Source organism: Polistes canadensis, unplaced genomic scaffold (genome assembly GCF_001313835.1).
Source record: "Polistes canadensis isolate GaletaPanama2010 unplaced genomic scaffold, ASM131383v1 scaffold_63, whole genome shotgun sequence".
Classification (NCBI taxonomy): Eukaryota; Metazoa; Arthropoda; class Insecta; order Hymenoptera; family Vespidae; genus Polistes; species Polistes canadensis.
Window position 1 is genome coordinate 717,375 of NW_014569610.1, and position 21,156 is coordinate 738,530.

The following is a 21,156-nucleotide window of genomic DNA, read 5'->3' on the forward strand; positions in this document are numbered from 1 at the left end:
AGAATATTTTAGAAATGGCAGAAGAATGTTAGCGCGTTTATGAGATTCATTGATACGATTAATAAATATCGTTTGAAATATACGATCATCCGTTTGTTCGGATGAGGACAAGGGATGACAGGGAGGATAACGAGCGTGGGACTAAAGCTTTAATCGAATCGTGTCTTATGTATTCGATGACGCACCTTGCAAGCAAATTTTCTTCCAAACGGAAATTATCAAAGACTACTAAATATCTAACACGATTAAGATCAAATTCTAATTATTATTAACGAAGATATTCTATTAACTTCTCGAACAATTCAATTGCATAGAAAAGTAATATCTTATTTTTATTTTTTACATATATTAAACTTTAAACTCTGGGTATCCTTTTTCAGTCACTTTACTGAACTAAAAAATAGTTATTAATAGGACGAAATGTAAATATGATTTTCGATTAGATTAGGATTAATACTAAATAATGCTAAAGGTTTGAATATTAAGAGTTTGCGCACTAGTTTGAGGAAGGAAATAGGGGGAGAGACCGCGAGACGTTCTATGGTAGCGCGGTAGTTCAGTTCGGACTAACAGTCCGCGTGTTACCACGAATCGTTGAACAGGTGCCGCGTTTTATGCATCTTCCTTGATACATAAATGCATCATAAATCATAATTATTAACGCGAATTCAACTAAATAATTACATAAATTTTTTTTTCAAACAATGTTTCTCCTTCAATTTAACTCGGTGAAGTTACCCGACGATATACATATGTATTTGTGAATTATATACGAAATATTAAAAAGATTAAAACTAAGAGAGAAGTAAAGGGGAATCGAGAAAAGAACGAAAAAGAAAAAAAAAGAGACAAAAAGAAAAGGACGATTAGGCGTGTTACTCCGATCGTTGTAAATAAAAGTAAGATGCAAAACATTATTTACGATATTAATTTCATTCATTAATTATTTCTAACGAAAATTATTTTTTTCCATCTATTTTAATTAATTATGTTAAGTGGTATAGTTATGTATATAATGCCTTTATAGAGAAAATTTATTCCCACGTTTGTAGGTTAAAGCGCGAAGAACTTTTAGAACTTTTTCTTACTTTTTATTTTCATGGATCCACGTACTTTCTTCTTACTGTTTTTCATTAATCAAGTTTCACTTACATTTAGTGAATAGTAAGTTTCTTCTTGCCTCGATGCTCTTTGATAATACTACTTTCTGAATTTTAAACAATTTTACGAACAACCAATTTTTATATAAGTCAATCGATAAGATTTTTACCAGATTAAATCGTATTCGTTTGCTTCTTCCATATTTTTGTAACTTTTCAAAAGTTTACAATAAAGATTACAAAAATGGTGTCGGAAGATTTCATAAGAAGGTAGAAGTTTCGTTAGTTCTCCGTTCGAATCGTCGAATAAAACGAAACTTTTGGCGATAAGAATAAGACGAAAAAGTACGAGGCGAGGTAGCGAAAAATAAAAAACGGAGATACAAAAAAATATGAACATTCTCTCTCTCTCTCTCTCTCAATCAATCCAAAGGAAAAGGAACGCGGTAGGAAGGATCCGCTCTTTGCACTCTCCGGATCGTCAACTTCGAGAAGATAGAACTTTTTCGCGCGAAACTAGGTCTCGAGATCTGCGAGACGCGAGGGATAAAAAAAGAGAGAGAGAGTGAAGGTTGTATAGAGAATATGAAAGAGAGAGGCTATCTAAGAGCAGGGTGAAAATGTGTGTGTGAGAGAGAGATGGAGAAGAAGGGAGAAGAGTGCTTCTTTTCACGATTATCTTGCATTTACAACAACGCATTTTACGCTCGATCCCTTTCTCTCTCTCTTCCTCTCTCGATCACGTACACCGTCGACTGGAAAATGTAATCTCACGTCACCCACGAGTATTTTTATACGAGCAACAAAAAGCAATACGAGAATATACCGATCGGTCGCGTGTTGTACTATTAATAACACGAACGGACCAATACATGGTCATATAAAATATAACACGTTGAGTTTTCTCTATTTTTTTCTTTCATTTTTCTCCCTTCCTCTCTCTCTCTCTCTCTCTCTTTATCTTTTGCACCCTTGCATTTGAGTTAAAGAGAAATGAAAAAAAAAAAAAAAGATATAACAGAGAAGCGGGAAACAAAAGATTCGAAAGGTTCGATCGTTGATACACACAGGGATACACTGGTGTAGCTAAGCAAAGAGTAAACGAATGATTTACGACCTAAACTTGACTATTTTTCCAGAGAGAAATCCACCCGATCGAGAATTTTCCACAGAAATTTCTCGATCGAACGTTAGGGTGTACGTTTGTATATATGTACTTTGAAATCGTAGAGAATTATTTATTCAGAACACGAGGACTCATCTCTCCGCGATGTTCAGACTTCCTTGCTTTTGTTTTTCATCTTTAATACTACGAGCGTGTCTTTTATATGCACTTCGGTAATACATGTCTATATATATAGACGCATATATATGTATGCGTTTATTTCTAAATATATGTACCAGCATCTATTCCTTTTTAAGAAAACATTTGTATTTTATTTTCGCGTAATACATATTTATTCGAATATATTTATTGCAGCGCAAATTTATTATTTATTAAATTATATCTCTTTGGGCTTTTTTTTTATATATAATAAATAAGTTCGATCTAATAGATAAAATATTATTACTTGCTATTGCACTTACGTTATAATCTAATATTATAAAAATTAGATTGTTCTACTTCTGACACTTATAGTTAGATTTAACGATATTTTCTATAGAATTCGCAAGAGTTTAGTTATATTCGATCCTAACGATAACACGAAATTTCTTTTCAGCAGGTAAACATTTTCGATCTAGATGAAAATATCTGCTTTTCTCCTTTCCTCTTTCTCTCATGATCGATTTGTAATAGAGAAACCTTAATTTCACTTACTCACGAACCAACTATGGAGTCGTCCTCATCGATCAAATTCATCTTACTTTATTCTTGACGATGAAGAATTGCTCGATTCTTTTCATTCCAACGTACCAACTATTCGAGAGATTTAAATATAAATTCGGTAAGATAATAGAAATTTTATCGGTATAAAAATAGAAAAAGAGAGGGAGAAGGAGAGAGAATTATAGCTTACCAAAAGCAAATTGTTCCTTCGAAGTATGCGAAAACCGTCCCGTGTTCCGGCCGTTGTTCCATTTTAACGATGCCTGATAGGTCGACGCATTGCAATAAATAACCATTGAGAACGAGGTCTTCCAAAACAAAAGGTCATATGTATGTATCTATATATATATGCATTATATTACATATCTATATAATATTTTTAGAATATTATGATAAGTATAGCATGATTGGATATATTATTCATCTTTTATATGCGTTTAAAATTATTTTTAATTAATAATCAATATTCTTGTCCCAACAGTATATTAATATATATGAGTTTCAAAGGGAAAATTGAAGACAGTTAATAAATTTTGATGAACAAATTTATTTGATCTTGTTGAACGTTTCGTCCCTTACTGGGGACTTCCTCAGCAACTCGATCACCTAGTTCACGCGTCAATACATATTATTTTAGAGTCATACATTATAATAAATTAATTAATCCTAAACAACCTTACTTCGTCACATGTAATCATATACAGTATATGATGTAAGGTTGTTTAGGATTAATTAATTTATTATAATGTATGACTCTAAAATAATATGTATTGACGCGTGAACTAGGTGATCGAGGTAAAAAATTTAAAGTTTATTTATTTATTTATTTATTTATTGTAATGTTTATATATCTTTTTAACAAGTCATAATTATAAAATAATATAAAGAAAAAAAAAAAAAAATTTTGTAGTTGCTGAGGAAGTCCCCAGTAAGGGACGAAACGTTCAACAAGATCAAATAAATTTGTTCATCAAAATTTATTAACTGTCTTCAATTTTCCCTTTGAAACTCATATATATTATTTTTAATTTTATACATTTATCAATTCGGTATTTTGTGAAGCACTTTTCGTCTTGTTAATTCTTTGCACGTTTCTATCGCAAATGTGTGCTAACGTTCCTTTTTCGAGTCCCCGTAATATCTCTGCATACATTTTTTTCTTTCTTTTCAGTATCTGTTTGTGTCCTTTCATTATTAGTTAAGATATAATTATATGAAATTCATTGAGAACGAAAATAGTCGATATAATTGTATTTCGAGTTATCGAAAAATAATACAATCTGAAATAAGCTTTACGCTTAGAGTTAAATTGATGCGATTATTCTGTCACAGTTAGTAACATACGTGTTCATCAATGAGCATCGAAGCGTACATAAATGTATTCAGTAATAAAAACATACTAGTGATCGGTATATTATAATACGTGGAAATAGGATTCGTAGACTAGTGAATAATGAACAAATAATAGGAATGATTATGATTCCAGATCGGAATCTATGCAGAAGAAGACATAGAAAGAGATATTCAATGATATCATTGGATCAGCGTAGGTTGATCTATCAAAAAGGTGGCGGGGGTCGATCCTAGATTATCGAAGGACGAGGATATTGAGGGAAGGTTCCGAGGAACCCGGCAAATGTGGCTCTGTGCACGGTGAGCCGAGGTTACGGGGGCCGTGGGGCCCGTGGCGGGGGTGGTGTAGGTGGTACTGGTGTTGGTAATAGTAGCAATAGCGGGAGTGGTGGTGTCGGTGGTAGTGGTGGTGTAGGTGGTGGTGCAGGTGCTGGTGCAGGTGGTAGTGCAGGTGGCATTGGTAGTGGCTTAGGAAGCAGCAAAAGTTGCGGTGCTCGAGATAGTGGTCGATTCGAAAGATCGAGAGGAGAGGCAAGCGTGAGATTGCCATTAAGTCCCCGCACTTTGTGCGCTCCAGGGAGCGGGGCTGGCGGGGCTACTGGGGGAGGAGGAGCTGGCCCGCTCGTTGGGGCCCAGACGCATGGCCACGCTCACCAGCAGACTGCCGGCGGGGGGCCAGGGACTGGTGGAGGTGGCACCCCCGGTACTACTGCCTCGCCCGAAGAAGTTCAGGCCCTTCAAGACGAACCAATGCTACACGTTGACAGACCGTCTCAACAAGGAACTTGGATTTGCTGTGTTCCGTGTTATTGGCTTAGGAAAAGTAAAGCCGTGCACAAGGCCTTGCTTACCTTTGCCATGTTACTCGTTACCAGTCTACTTGTCACTAGTCCTGTTCTCTTTCTTATCACTACTCTACCCGAAGGAGAACAACCGCGCGATTGCGCGCCATTGGTGAGTTGCATTTTCAATCCTAATACTATTATCTTTTACGTTCTCACATATTTTTTTGTATTACCTATATCTGATTATTATCAAAATGTTCGATAAAGATACTTCGATAAAAGATATTTCTCCATAAATATTCTTCTGTCTTACAATTATATGACACTTATCCGAACTCTCGATCGCCTTAGATCTCTATTTTCTATCGCATAGAGTGAAGCAACGAGCCAAACGATTTTAATCTTCCAGTAAACATTTATAAAAATAGATATCATCGAAAAATGTAATGTAGAAAAATCGTTTAGTCAAGTAAAACACCTTTTTATATCGTTGACCAGTGAAGAACAAAAGAAGATAAAGTGATAAAGAGAAGAAGAGTCATTGGAGTTTTGGCTTCCATTTTCAGGAATATCTTTCGTGACAAACGAGGCGTGAGATTTGCAAAATGGCAGGGAGAATTCCAAACTGACAGCATCATATTTCCGCCCGCATAATTCTGGTTAGGTATCTCGATAGAAAACGATAGACTCTACGGGAAAGAAAAACTCGATGAAAGATGATAAGCTGCTATCGATTTCTAAATCAGTCCTTTCGTTTCTTTTAACGCAATTTTTTTTTGGAAACAAACCCTAGCACAGATATATCGAACATGTAACACGTCTTCGAAATAGAGATCTAAAATAATAGTTTGCTCGCGCATCTGCCATTGTATTTTTATATTCACGTAAGAGAAATTGAGGTACCATCCTACGCTTAGTTCAGGATTCAAGCCCGGGTGTGCCTAGTTGCTAGTGGTGGTGGTGGCGGTGGTGGTGGTGGTGGTGGTGTACTGCTTGAACCTCCAACCTTTTCGCAAATTCACGAACAAACACGAACGAGCACATCGAGGAAAACTCATTTTCTCGACTATAATCCATCGTTTATTCGACCGTACGAAACATAGCCGTGGATAATACTGTCCTCCATAGATTCGAAAGAGCTCCTTTAACTTCTTTTTCAAACGAGGAATAATGTTCAATTAAATCGACCTTCTTATCGAATTAATTATATTTGTCAAATTATTCCGATAATTCAAATTCCAGGGGAGAATTATTTTTATTATTATATACTGATCAAAAAGTTTAGAAATAAAAATAGATGATAAATATTTCTAAATATGATGATAATATTTCTAATATATATTACAAATGCATTTTCCTTTTTACACATAGTCTGCTCATTATACCGTAAATTTCACTCAAGGACCTTTAACTGAATTACGAGTTGCTTACTGTTGATCGTGAAACCATAGTAAGATAACTCTAAGCCTTTTGCTGATAAGATGGCTATTACACGCCTTCCGTTGTCGTCCATCCTCCTTTTTTTCTCCTTAAAAGTATCCGCTTCCTTATACTGATTTTCAATGAGATTAACCATTTTTCCAAATCGCCAATTCTAAAGTTGGGAATTAACAGATAGGTAGGGAAATATTTTCCCATTCTTTTTCTCTCTTTTTTTTTTGTTTTCTTTTCCTACTTCCGATTGCGTAACGTTATCGATCGAAAGTATACAATACCTCGATGTTACTTTACAAATGACTGGGGAACAATCGAAATGCTTTTGAACGATACCGTCTATGAGAAGTAGCACATACGATCGTTATCGATCATTTCGATTAACGTGCCATGATTTCATTGACAACTTACAAATACAATAGTTGGTTACTTCCAAAATTCTATATGATTGATTTCTTTCAAATATGTATGTATGAATAAAGTATTGAATGATTTTCTACAAAGATTTTTAGTAACAATTGTGATAATCATTTATGTTTCTATTGTAATATCTTACAGTTATTATACTCGTAATTTTGTATTAAAGAAATAATAGTTTATTGTTAGTCATAGAATTTATAAATAATGTACATTTTGTTAGAAATGATTAGATGTATAGTTAAAACATAGCACGTGCTAGACCATGCCGAAGCCGTATTCCAAGGTAAGGTTTCGAGGCAAATGTCAATCTCGACCGAGATCAGAGCTTTACCCTTCATCCTGACCTTTGTTCTTACTACTAATGTAAGAAACAAATTTTTGGAAGAGTCTATTTTATTTTGTTACCTTATAAATTGAATTTGTCTTCTCTTTTATTTGCTTTTTATTTCATTTCTTTCTCTTCTTACTAATATAACGAGGAACGAATTCGTTTGAATAGTCTTACGATTCATCGAATGGATCGATCTCGTGAATAAATCTACGATGCGTTCTCTCTTAAAAAAGATATCATCGTGTTGGTGCGTTTTTCAATACTGATTCATTTTATCCAGACTCTCTTCTTTTTATATTTATTTTTTTATTAGTTATCAATAAATCCAATTAATTCAAATTGACAAGTCAACAAAAATAGAAAAATAAGATAGTCCAAATCGTATTAAATTCTATTTTTGAAAAGATAATTAAAAGAAAGTCATCAGGTTGACAGTAATTATTAATTAAAATAAGAAATTGCAGTTAAATAATGTTTTAACAGAAATGGTATAGACAAATGTGAATGAATTAATAACGAATGTTTTAGGACGAGGCCTGTATCAGAGAACGAGACGGTCCGGATGGCATTTGCGAATCGAAGGCCTGCATGGAAGCCTCCAAAAGGATCTTGGCTTCAATGAAAAGAGGCGTGGATCCTTGCAAAGACTTTTATCAGTTTGCCTGTGGTGGTTTTCGCGATCAACAGCCTTATCAACCAAGCTCGAGTTTCAATATGTTGCAGGCTCAAATCGACGAACGTATTCATAGTAAGTTGCACTTATAATTTATCTTTTTGCATCAGTTGGATTAGCTAACGCGACGAAAACTTAGAACTCTCCATTATCCCGGTGATTAGAATCATAGGAGTAATCAATTTCCATCAAGTATGCATTTTCTATAGCTCGAAAATCTATTTCTAAGTTGTGCTATATCAAATTTTCATGTCACACACAGATTACTCATTTTATTATAATAAAGTTTTACGAATTATAAGTTTATTTTATAACGTATATAAATATTTTTGGTCGAATATTAGTTTTCTTCCGAAAGAGTAAAAGGAACGTTCAAGGAATCGCATTAACGAATGTTCTCTATCGGTCTTTCCTATTCTTTCTCTCTCAAGAGATAAATCTATCTTGGCAGAATTTAGAAAAGAAGTCGTCGTTTTTCTCACGGCGTCGAAGAGGAGGAAGAAAAAGTAAGTAGAAGAATCGTATGACGTACGGTTGAGTTGGCCAAAAAGAATGAAAAGTAACCACCTTTTCTATTCTTCATACTCTCTATTTCTTTTTCTTCTCTTAAACATCGCCAGCTGATAGCGAAGCTTTTAACCAGTGCCAGATTTTTTTTTTTACCCCTTTTTCCTTTCGAAAAAAAACAATCTTTCTTTTAACTTTTTACGTCATTTTATTTTCCTTCCTAAAAATTCAGTTTAAATGTTTAAATCAACTCGAATCGTCAACATCGTTTCTTCCTCTCTCTCTCTCTCTCTCTCTCTCTCTCTCTCTCTCTCTCTCTCTCTCTCTTTATAAAGATCTACATTTAAATGATCGAAAGTATAACTTAAGTAATATAAATCGGATCAGGCGATATTTGCGACATGCAATTAAATAAAATCAAAAGTTGTCTTAACGTTTTAAAATTGATACATGTGAAAATTTTGACATGCAAAATGCACTTTGCTGAACAATTTGAAATCATTTGGAGAAGGTTAGATACCAAATATGAAAAAACTTTTTTAATGTAAAAGCGACATTAAAATACGAAGAAACTTTACTGGACCCGATGCAATAGTCAATTTGAATAGCTTGAATTTCATTGATACCATTCGGAGTATAAAAATGTTCCTTTCGAAGATGAAAAGAAACGTTTGAAAGGTTCCTAAAGTTTAGAGAATTTGGCTAATCGTTTTCATCCCTTGCCGTCTTCGTTGCCGAAGTGTCGGTGATGAAGCCTTATGTAGTAGTGGAATTTACGTAAGATGGAAAAACGTTGAGATGGGGAAGGAGAGTTAGGGGAGATACGTGTACGCGTTTTCTACAAACCTGATTAATCGTATTTAAAAGGGTCAAGTTCGTCTTTTAATAGACACCCAATTATAGTTACTTCTTATGTTTGCCTAATACGATAGTAATAGTCAATTAATTCATTCATTCAATTTATATAGATTTTTGTCTGTCAAATATTTGTAGCTGTATCATCTTGCAATTATATCATTTTTTAATAATACTGCAACTGGAGATTCATATCTCGAAAGAAAAAGAAGAAAAACAGAATATTGTATATAGATTTTACGTATTGTTTTAATTTGTTTCTTTTGGGACACTGTAAGCATAACGTTTAGAAATGATTTCTAATAAATATAATATTTTGTATTAAATATAAAAATACAATCTAATAATTGTCAGGATCAGGGACCACCGTAAAAATTTTACGGACGGCGAACAATTCGTTAGGAAATTTGAAAGCTGCCCGTTGGTTCATTAAATCGTAACGAGTCGTCTGTATGGAGAATGTTCTCGAGCTGGGAAAGTTGAAAGGGCTTGGTAAACCTGAAGTACGTTCTTTTCATTTTCAACTCTTTCTCTTTCCCTTTCTTTCTTTTACGCTCTTTCTGTTCTACGCCGATCTGCTTTTTCCCTTTCTAAAGCATCACGCAGCAAAAGTGTTATTCGCGCTACGGTTTCTCCAATTGCAAGATCCTTCCTTGCCCGAGATGAGAGAATATATTTTCTCTCTCTGTGTGCGTGCGTGGGCAGAAAAAGACTTTCGTTGCTTTGCTGTGGTAATAATGAAAGGAAAACACGAGTGTATACTATCGGTTTCCACTCGTAAACTATCATTTTTCTCTTTCTTTTTCTCTCTTTTTCCTTTTTCCCTTTTATATACTACGTATTATAGGCGATCCATATAAAATGTTACAAATTATTCCTATCGAATGATGTTATAATACAACCACACACACACACACCGATTTTCTTTTATATTAAATGATAGTTCTTCGAATAACTCTTTCAAGATCTTTTATTAGAATCGATAAAAATATTTGTAAAGAATATTAAGTGACATTGTATTTTCTGTTTTTTACTTTTCTATTAAAAATTCAATTTCCATTTAATGTAAAAAAAATAAGCGAATTCTCTGAGCCAGCATATCTACGTAATATGTGACGGTTACGGTGTAGACAGTTCGTAACAATTTACGTGGGCTATCTATTTACCTCTTTTCATTCTTTCCAAAATAACGTTCCCGTTAAATGGTCCTTGCTGCAGGATTCTAATTTTCGTTAATGCATGAAATGCATTCGTTCGACGAGAATGCTAATACGTTCCCGTTCAAATTTATTTTTAATTTCAAAGATAGACAATTTTCCTTTAAATGAAAATATTATTATTACAATAAATAGGTTTGAAAGGTTTCACATTTGTGACTTTTGAAAGACTGCAGGCGCGTGCACTTTTGAAAGTATTACGACGATTGTTCGTTAGCTTACGTCGCTTAATGATGGATCTTCAATGATTGAATTTTGAATGAGAGGTAATACAATGTAAGGTAATCTAATATTTAACGAAGCTAAATAAAATTGTTCGTATGCATCGTATAATAGATTTGTGTGGGCAAGTGGAAAAATTGTTAGAAATAAAAGAAGTATCATATAAGCATTAATAGGATAAATAAATGAGCTGGGGAATAGGTAGTACGACCTCGTTTTTGAGAAGGATTCTCGACTACTGTGTATTACGTATGATCGATGCACCACGCGATTCGCGTACCTACTACCAAAGCTAGAGCTTACGACCTTAACAGGAACAATAGGTGGTTCAAGCGTATGCCAATATACACGGTGACCCTTTGCAATCGATTGTCCTACGTACCTAAGTAAATACGTATTTTCATCAATCTGATCAATCAAAAGTCAAGAATTCTTCCAATTTAGAATAAAATCAGTATATTCATTTATGCGTAAGAAACTATACGAGTTTAGTTAGAGAGAAAATATACAAAGGTGAAACTTTAACCGTTATTCTCTTTTAACAGGCCGACGAAGTAACCATTACTACTTGTTCTCGCCATCTCTTTTTAACGACTATACCAACGAGATAGGATAAGCTACAATTTTACAAACTTTTCAAATTACGTACGTAAAGATCCAATTTCAGGACAAAAAAAAAGTAGCATCATTGCAAAATGATCAATGTTTTATTATTTTCAAGCTCGTAAATATTGTTCGGCTTCATACTTTTGTTTAATATTACTGTATATCTTATATTGTATTCACGAAAATTTGTCTCTTTCCTTCTTAAGGATGGCCATTATTTTCTTTTCACAAAAAGAGAAACAAGAGACGTAGTATCTTGCTTTTTTTTGTTGTTCTCTTTTTGTTCCTTTTTTGAATACTTCTCGCAGTAAAGAAGCTTCATTGCGGACTTGAAAAGTTGAAGAAAAGACTTGAAAAGACGCGAGCGAATTGAATCTTTACTCTTCTAAACGAATTCATTCAAAAAGATTTTGTAATTTTTGTATTTATTTAAGAAAACGAATAAATAGAAGATAAATGGAAAAGAGGGAGGAGGTGTCAATTTTGACAGGTCATATAGAAAATGGCAAGATTGATTTAATATCAGGATAGAGATGATTCAGGGAAGAGATGTTAAACGGAAGGATATCTCGGTTTAACCGCAATCATCGTCACAACCAGTAACGTATAAAACCGCACGAAAATAGGCGAAAGCACACGCGTGAAACCACAAATCTAAACGCGTATCAAGCTTTTCTTCTCATGTTCAAATATTATATATGTTATATATACATATGTTATATGATACTCGGAGACGAGAATACATTGTTGCAAAGATCGATGTCATTCGGCGTTAAAAACGATATCGGACATCATCGAGAAGAGTAAAAATGGCGGACGATCGATAGACCCACACGGGGGAGCTCTTACATCGGCAAAAATTCAATCGTGCTATTTTTAAATTCAAGCATGACATATACAACATATATGTATATCGTATATGGTTAAAGTATTACAATCATATATATTAGTATTCATTTCGTCCACGAAAAATCATCATGGTGATCGATTATTTGACTCATTACATACTTACATATTTATTATCAAGAGAATTATGCTTAAAATTGTCGTTAAAATGAAAGATAAAGTAACGTTGAGAGTGGCATTATCGACTGAGAAATAGAAAGATTTATTTTAACTGCAAAAATAATATCTTTACTCTCTTTCTTAATAGCATTTCTCTATCTTTTATGGCGCTTTTCGTGTCTTCGAACATTCACGCACACACACACACACACACACACACACACACATTATTACTATGTTACATAGGTGGTATGCACGTATTAGTGGATAATAGTACGCTAGAATGGTATCTCATGTATCGTGGAATATCGTCGAGTAACCAGATCATGCTTCGTTGCAATGAATCTACTCGTAAAGATATATCTTTATGGTGTTGTACGATGATCGTGATTTATATCATCAACGTTTTGCTCTGTTAATGTTACCAACCTATTACGGAAACGATCCGGACACGTTAGTTTAATACCACTATTGTGTTTACTATTCCTATTCATTATTTAAACTAAACAATGTTCATTTGCTTTTATGTGTATTTATTATTAATGAAAATTACAATTTCTATTGTCCGAGGAATCAATTTGGCGATAATATTGCGCCAACAATTACGTCTTTTTGAATTTCAAGTTTGTCAAATAAAAACGGAAAAGATTTATAAAAGAAGATGAATGACTTTACGTCGAAACTTGGAGATAAGTTTGCTAACGACAATTGAATCGTTCACTTTGTCGGTTTCGTGTCTACGCGAGTTGTAGAAAAAAATGTAAACCGGTTGTACGTGCATTTAAAGACGGAAGGACGAGGAGTCCAGAGTCATTAGTTACTTCCTGACAACTGGTGCATCGCTACTATTTTCGTTGAAACGTTTAGTGCAATTCAAAGAGATGCACTTACTTCTATGTGATAGAAACGAACAATGAAAGAAAAGGAAAAAGAAAAGTTACAAGAGAATAATCTTGTTAAAATAGAAAGAACACTTATTGTTAGATGAAAATACGGAAAATAATAAAAATGATTAGCTATGAAACAAAATCATATTTAACGGACACGATGAAAATAATTAGCCATCTATAATTGAATAGTTTTTAATAGACAAAAGAATAAATGTATTGTATTCTATCTATGTTGAATTGACATAAAACCAAGAAGAGACAAAGAAAGACAGAGACAAATGGAGGAGAAAGAGAAAGTCGGCAGGCATCATCGTGGTCTTCCATTTCTCATTTCTGTAGAAACGAAACAAAGGTGCAAACATCGACAACTGAAGTAGTTAGAGAGACGAGTTTGAAGGCGTCGTCATTCTACACCTATTTTTGCTCTTTCTATTTTCTCTCTCACTTTTTTTTCTTCTTTTAACTCTTTCTCTAGGAACGCCTAAAAGTTTCAATCAACCTAAGTTGCCAAGTTTGTAGCTCTAGGCGAGTGCAAGCATTTGGATAGTTCAGATGAGAAGTTTCCGAGTGTTTGAAGATACCTACATGATACTTGTTGGACAAAGAAAGTAAAAGCATGTTTTCGAAATCTAGTTTGTTAGATTTGTCTTAAATATTTTTACAAAACAATTATAAAAGCTCGTCGTAACATTACAATTTTTGTCAATAATAAAAATAAAAGAATATTACAAAATGATGATTGCTGTACGTATAATACTTTTTCTCGCATGAGGTAGCTTGTATCGATCATTATAAATGCAGCAAAGATCTTTCGTGTGAACATAATCGTTGTGCGTGACGCCTTGGATCAACATTAACTTGCCATTTTATACGTACGTATATAGTACTACATACATATTGTTTAAGCACGAGTGCATACGGCCAACCTATGCGTACACGTACATTAGCATATCTTACTTACTTATTTTTGCACGCTACCTATTTAAAACACAGTTATTCCATAAACATAATTTCCTCTTTTACTTTTCCTTTAAAACTCGAGCGGGTCGTAGAAATAATAAGCCCCATTTTTCTTTTTAATCAAAATTAAGTTATTCTCGTTAAGAAAATTTTTTTCCTTTTCCGTCGCATTATTCTAGTATCGTTTAAGCGTTTTCTTTCCTTCCCTTTTGCAAATTCATATTTGTATTTATTTAATAATATCCGTTGTGTGACACTTCATACGATTATTATTACGATTTATTTATTACGATTTATTTATTACGATTTATTTATTACGATTTATTTATTACATTTATGACTCGGTAATAAAGCTGATGCGATACGCATCCTTTTTCTGCTAAGACCTTCGATAATTCTTCCATTTGTCCACCTTTATATGATTCGAGAATCTCAATTTCACCCTGGCTTTGAAATAATAAAGAAAGGAACGTTGTAAATAGTAGCTTAGTATAATAATTTCCGGAAGACGATGGCTAAGTTTTGTTACCGTCATTATGAATAAACGCTCGTTTTATTCCTACCCGAATTTTCTGTCCTCGTTTGCAAGAATGCCCTTAAAGAAAAGAAGGGAAAAACCAGGCGAGCAAGAGGGAGGGAGAGACAAAGAATGAGATTTTTTACCATCGTCAACGTTCTGTAGAATCGACTAAATTCAACGAAACAAAGTTCTTTTTTTCTTCTCTAGACAATGTTTTATTTTCTTATGCTACTTCAAACCTTTTTAGAAATCATTACTATTGTTAACACTGTCATCGTTGACATCATTTTTATTAAAATATTTTCCGAAAGCAAATAAATAAAAAGAAAAAGAGTGAACCATAAGAAAGTGTCCTATTTCCAAGTTAGAATTTCGAGTGGAAAAGTATTTCCAAGGACATGTAAAAGGAAGAAGAAGAAGAAGAAGAAGAAGAAGACGAATAGGAAGGAAATGAAAAATTCGTAGGTAGAAAATAGAAGAGCATAGCATAGCAGTTGCAGTCGAATAAATTGATGAGTCCGTCGCGAAGTGAGATTTAAGAAGCATAGCAAGTACATCAGGTATACGGAGCTAAAAAACGAATCGAGTACTTTCGCTTGTCCGTACTATAAATAATTCACGTTAATCGATATACGTTGCACTAGGGTTAGAACATCTATATAAAATCATATACGTGTGTATGTTACATTCTTAATGTCCTATGATAAGTCACTGTGTTCCACATACTCGTATTACTCTCTCTATCTTTTTCATTGAACTTTGAAAAGCTAGGAGAAACAATCTAACGTAAGTATAGAGAACGGTTTCTTTTCTTTTTTCGAAAAAATGTTTCTATCGGCTACCTTTTGTTATTACTCTTCAGTCAAACTTTGTAAAGCTCCTTCTTTTTCTTCTTCTCCTCTTTCTCTTACCGAAGCAACATTTCAAGTACAATAAACTTTTGTTTTATCTGTGTTCTTTCATTTTACGCATCATTGCTTGTCCCTATGAACTATTTTTCAAAAAAGTTTTATTTTTCAAGTAGCTTTCGTCAATACATACCCAAGTACTACTTTTATTATTATTCCATGTACAATGTATGGATTAAAGAATTTATTGGAATATTTTCAAATCCTTTGAATAGTCGATAAAAAAAAAAAAAATACAAAGAGATAAAAATATAGTAGAGGAATTCATATACGTCAATCAATTATTTAATTTAATTATTTTTAATTGGTTCGTTAGCAAACGAGAGACTAAATTCGATTGTTATAGTATTCATCCTTCGAAATCATTAATATTTTCAGAACAACTGTAGTAGAATTTTATTTCCGATTCGTATCATTAATTCGAAAAATATTTAATAAAATGACAATGACGAGTGAAATTAATTCTTATTAATCGCGTTAATAATGATTAGTTATAATTTTGATTGACTACAGTTTATTGTTAGATTGGGAACAAGAAAATTTGATGAATTAATTGAATTTGTTGATTTTGTTCTTTTATTTCAGAAATGTTATTAAACGAAACTGATCGAATGGTTGGTGTCTTCGAGAAGCTGGGTCAATTCTACGTTAGTTGTCTCGGGTTCAAGGAGAAGCCTGTCAACTTTGCACCTGGTAAGTCGATACTCGAGATATCCTTATTGTCCTTCTATAAGAAAATGATAATGAAGAATCATGCTATAGAATAGTAGATGTAAAACGATGTAGGGATAGGTGGTGCTTGTAGAGAACTAAGGAGGCGAACGTTGTGTCGCTAATACGGCAAAAATGTTTATCTACTTTCTTACTATAAATTTTGGTTATATATAGAATAAGACGCGATCACGAAGCGTCTCAAAAGAACAAGCCTAAATTTTAATTACATTTTTAAGAATTACTTCTCCTTTCCTTATTTCTTTTTTTTTCTTTTTTTTCATAAGTCTTGCCGTTTACGAGTAGTAAAGTTTTAAAATATGACCCCATAGATTGCGAGAGCCCAGCTTGAGCCTGATGCACCATACGGTAAATGCAGTCCTGATTCTTGTTAACACCTTTCGGTGATAATATAAAAAAAGCTTCGGCTCAAAGTGTTCCTTTAAAATATAGTTTTCAAATCTTTATTAAGAATTTTTCATCGCGAATATATTTAATGACGAAGACGTATTCGGACTATTGGTATTCTAAAATAAACTTTGAAAGGTACTTCGTTCGCCTTCGAAATTATATTTACATCCTGATCGATCGATCATGTGCATTATTTATATGTGTCGATAATATGTGAGCTGTAGGTACATACGGTCAGAAAGCAACCACGTCTGTTAGCCAGTAACCGTCTAACGTTTCGGAACCATGATAGATGTTTATAGGGGAATCCACCTATTTCGTATTAAAGATAAACTACTACGTTTTATTTATTCAAATCTCTCTCTATATACATACGTATGTACGTCACAGCTTTATATATGTATAAAGTAGCATGCAAGAGTTTTCGAAAAAGAAATTTCACATGAATTTTGCATTATATGTTAATAAATTATGTAATGGAAGAAAGATTAAAATTGTTTTTTTTCCTTTTTACATTTCATATTTAAATTTTGCATGTTTATGCGCGATTTTTTTCAAACAAGGCAGAATTATTTAAACGACGAGTTTTATGAAGTGTTATTTGTTTATTTTTTTTTTTTTTTATAATTTCCATAGGAAAATGTTATATTGGCATGGATTTTGAAAATTTGTATGTGCAATCGAAATTTGGTGAACTAAATTTGTTTTTTATAGTAGGAACAGTTTATTGTTCGTCTACCAGTATTACGAGGAGTACAATACATTACAAATCAAAACGAAAATAAAAAGAAGTCTGGAATAAATTGACGATAAAATAACGTAAAATCAAGTCAAATCTGTATATCTTTAAAATCAGTATTATTCCGATTACTATCTAAATTCTCTTGCTTCCTATTAGAGAGTATTTTGTTACGATCAAGGATTTCAAATAATTTAAATAACAAATTTCATGATATATCGTATAAACATATGCAATTCTTAAATAAAAGATCAAGGAGATTTAACAAATTATAAATTGAAATTCTTTGCTTATTAATTTTTATTAAAATTGGATATATTCGGTATTTCTAAAGAAGCGTTAAAAATAATGGAAATAATAAAGTTCGAATAAGTTTTAAGAAGTTTTCGGTAAGATTTATTTGGATCGAGCAACAAATTAATGAACATTTTAATAAGAATTCACGAATGAAAAATATCGAAAATATGTCTAAATCAGAAAGATTATAAGTTTAAGATCCGGAAATTTGTAAACTTTAGAAGCCTTTTGGTAAGATCGATAACTTCTTAAGCTACTTTTCAGTATTTTCTAGTCAAGAAAAGAAGAAAACGAAGAAGGAGGAAAAAAAGAGATTGTATGACTCCGTCTAATGGCTTGACCTTGGCTGACTCATTGAAAGTTACCATCTAGCGATCGATAACACAGAAACTTCTGTTTTCCAACCCCTTTCTGGTAGCCCTTTAAGCATCCAGCCTCGTTTAGACCCTTTTCTAGTTTACGTTTCATCATTTAAAAGTAAAGAGCTCTATTTACTTATCCTTCGTCGTGAATTCACTTTATCAAAATTTGAAATACTTTTTGCAAAAACATTTACGTCTCGTGTACTTAGATGTCCCTAAAGATTCGAGTCCTAGTTCAGGAGCGTATCCAGAGAATTCCATAGAAAAACTTTTTAATGCCAATTTAATATTCTCTAAACGGAAAGAAAAATAATATCATTGATGTATAACTTTTGTTATATCAGTTAAATTAAATAATCAAAATCTAATTGTGTTTTGTACGATAAGCAACAAGATGACCAACTTCTAAACCCCGTAGCGTTCTAAGTTGGTCCTATTAAAAAGTTTTTCTACGGGATCCCCTTGATACATTCTTGAGGTGAGAAAACTTTTGCCATATCCTCTATTTCATTATTGTCTTTCTCGAAATCACTTATCCAAGTTATTACATTTTTTAATTTCTATTAATATATATGTTACCGTCAAAGCCAGAAATCAGTCATTACTAGTAATTCCTCGGCATTACTATGCATGCAGACGAAGTCGAAAATAAGACTTTTTCGAGAGATTATCCTATAGAGAATATCAAATTACTATTTAAACAACGTTAAAAAGAGTACATCCTTGGGACAGGCAGACACAGCCATACGAAACCCCTCCCCCCAAAACAACCCATACAGGTAAAAAACATTTCGTTCTAAACCTGTATATCTTTCGATACGATAGGGAACAAAAGATACAGATTTTCGTGGAAATCTCTATGAATATCTGTCTAACTAATGTCTAGAAAATATAGCCTGAATCTTTGCAAATCGATTTAGAACTCGATAAGGTATTTTACACGTAGGAAAAAGAGATTGCCTAGCCTTTTATCTGGGAAATTTTACGCGTCGAATTTCGATCGAATCCTAGTGGTCATGGTGGTTTTGTCTAGTGGTCACGAACTGTGTGCGCCTTTTTCCCTGCACTGATTTGCATTCTGTGACATTCCTTTCTTCCCTTTTATTTGTTTCGCGTTGCTATCTTTTTCTATCTTTCACGCTTTCTTTCTATCTCTGTTTCCCTTTCCAACCGATAGGCTATTTTTATCCACAATACACGTATTCCACTTTAACACATTCTCTGGTCAACGTTTTACGACTGAGTTACGTCGACGAAGAGGATGGAAGCAGAACGAAGTAAAAACCACATCGGTAAACCTGCTGCCTCCCTCTTTTTGCTCTCATTTTTTCCCTTCCCTTCCCTTCCCCACCCTTTTCTTCTTTTCTATCTATCTATATCGATTTTGATCCTTTTCTATTTTTCTGTTTACGTCAATTCGCGCAGATGTATACTCCAAGAGAAAAAAAAATGTCAATAGCCGCGGATGCACGCATAACGATCGAGACAATGAGCTTTTGTGGTGTTTTCGATATGTTTTTCATTTCTTTCCGCGTATCGTATAGCGCTTGATATTAACAATTCAATGAAAAAGTATGAAGTTGAACTCAGGAAGAAGTTATGAGGGTCGTTATCGTTCTTTTTTGTTTCTTTCTCTTTTTGTATCCATCGAAAAGTCGATCGCATTCGATCTCTCGTTCGAACGTAAAACCGTATCGTCGTGTTTGTAATCTCCTTTAATTATCAGACGATTAATTACACATCTGTCCTCGTCCGTCCCCGTGAACACTTTAATCCTTTGGGAAGGACATTATTATCCTCGCGAGTATCGTATTCGCGTCATCGATCTCGTTTCAGTCCCTAGGTACTCGATCCGATCCAAATGTCGCCAATAAATTATCCGACTTGTCCTTTATACATAGTATAATTAGACGTAAATAATATTTTTTCAATTAGCTTATTACACGTAATGTCTCTCGTTAGTTTGTAATATTAGTTCTTGTCAAAGAAATTGATTTAAACCAACAGCGCGATATGCTGTTTTTTTCGATATCATATCGTGACGTATAAAGAACATCCCGGACAACCGACAAAATTTCAGGGCGTCGAGCTTTAAGAATTGTTCGATGAAAATACAGTTCTAACGATTTTACAATTGGTCCTTTCAAAATAGGAAATGCGTGGGCCTAATGATAATATGATTAATATCTCAACCTCGACAAAGCTAAACACTCAATATTGTCAAAGATTACTATCTCGTTTTAATACGAAACAAAGAGACATGCGTGCATTCGAATAAAAGCTACAATAAAATCCTTAAAAGCTACAAGAACAAAACAGAAGAAAGAATCTGTAGAAAAAATTGTTTTCGACATGAAACTGGTACACGTAATGTAATCATAATGCGATAATTATTATTCACTAAGAACGGTGTGCATGCTCTTCTACTTTGATTTTCCCAGCAATTATTCAGCAGCGCTTACACGCACACCCGCCCACCCCGTATTGCGCGCAATCCACACAATCTCATACGCGAAGAGTAAAATTTGAAAGAAAATTAGTGGGGATGGTCGAACGTGTTATCCGAACAACGATCTGACCTACTTTTTCTTTGGATTCGCGTTAACAACCTCCCTCCCCTCCTAAATTTTTATTTCTTTTTTTTATGCTGCTCACGAATGCTACAAATTTTTCTTCGATAAACGTAAAACATTAGCAGCCTTGCGTATGTCTCAATAAGTATGTCAAAAAGTTTAAACGTCATACTAATATCTCTTAATCAAGAGAGAGAATTCTTAGTATCAATTAAGGATAATAGATTAATTACTATGCAAGAAAAGTTAGTATGGTATAAAAGGTTTACCTTGAAATAAACTAGTCTGTTAAAGCGAGCTTTCCAGGTTTGTACAACTGCTCGAGCTTTCAGAATCGGAAGTAGTTGTATTACAAAGGATGTCAAGGTTATCCAAGTCACGATTCGAGCTAGCCTGATAGTCCGATATTCTCTGGATTCTTGCTAAAGTCGTTTCATTTTATCTTCAGA

At 33.5% G+C, this 21,156-nt stretch overlaps 1 protein-coding gene across 4 annotated transcripts in view; it reads left to right on the plus strand.

Annotated features, from left to right (window-relative positions):
• Positions 1–535: 535 nt before the first annotated feature.
• LOC106786038 (neprilysin-like) overlaps positions 536–21,156 on the plus strand; it is a 42,239-nt gene continuing 21,618 nt past the window's right edge. The window contains exons 1-5 of one of the 4 annotated variants that reach the window (XM_014747026.1): positions 2,919–3,046; positions 3,143–3,258; positions 4,415–5,235; positions 7,780–7,999; positions 16,200–16,307. In XM_014747026.1, coding sequence (XP_014602512.1) covers positions 5,032–5,235; positions 7,780–7,999; positions 16,200–16,307 — 532 coding nt within the window. In that variant the 5' untranslated portion in view covers positions 2,919–3,046; positions 3,143–3,258; positions 4,415–5,031. Of the gene's footprint in view, positions 900–2,918; positions 3,047–3,128; positions 3,259–4,414; positions 5,236–7,779; positions 8,000–16,199; positions 16,308–21,156 lie in introns of those variants that run through there. The other 3 variants (XM_014747025.1, XM_014747028.1, XM_014747027.1) reach the window with 3 other exon arrangements.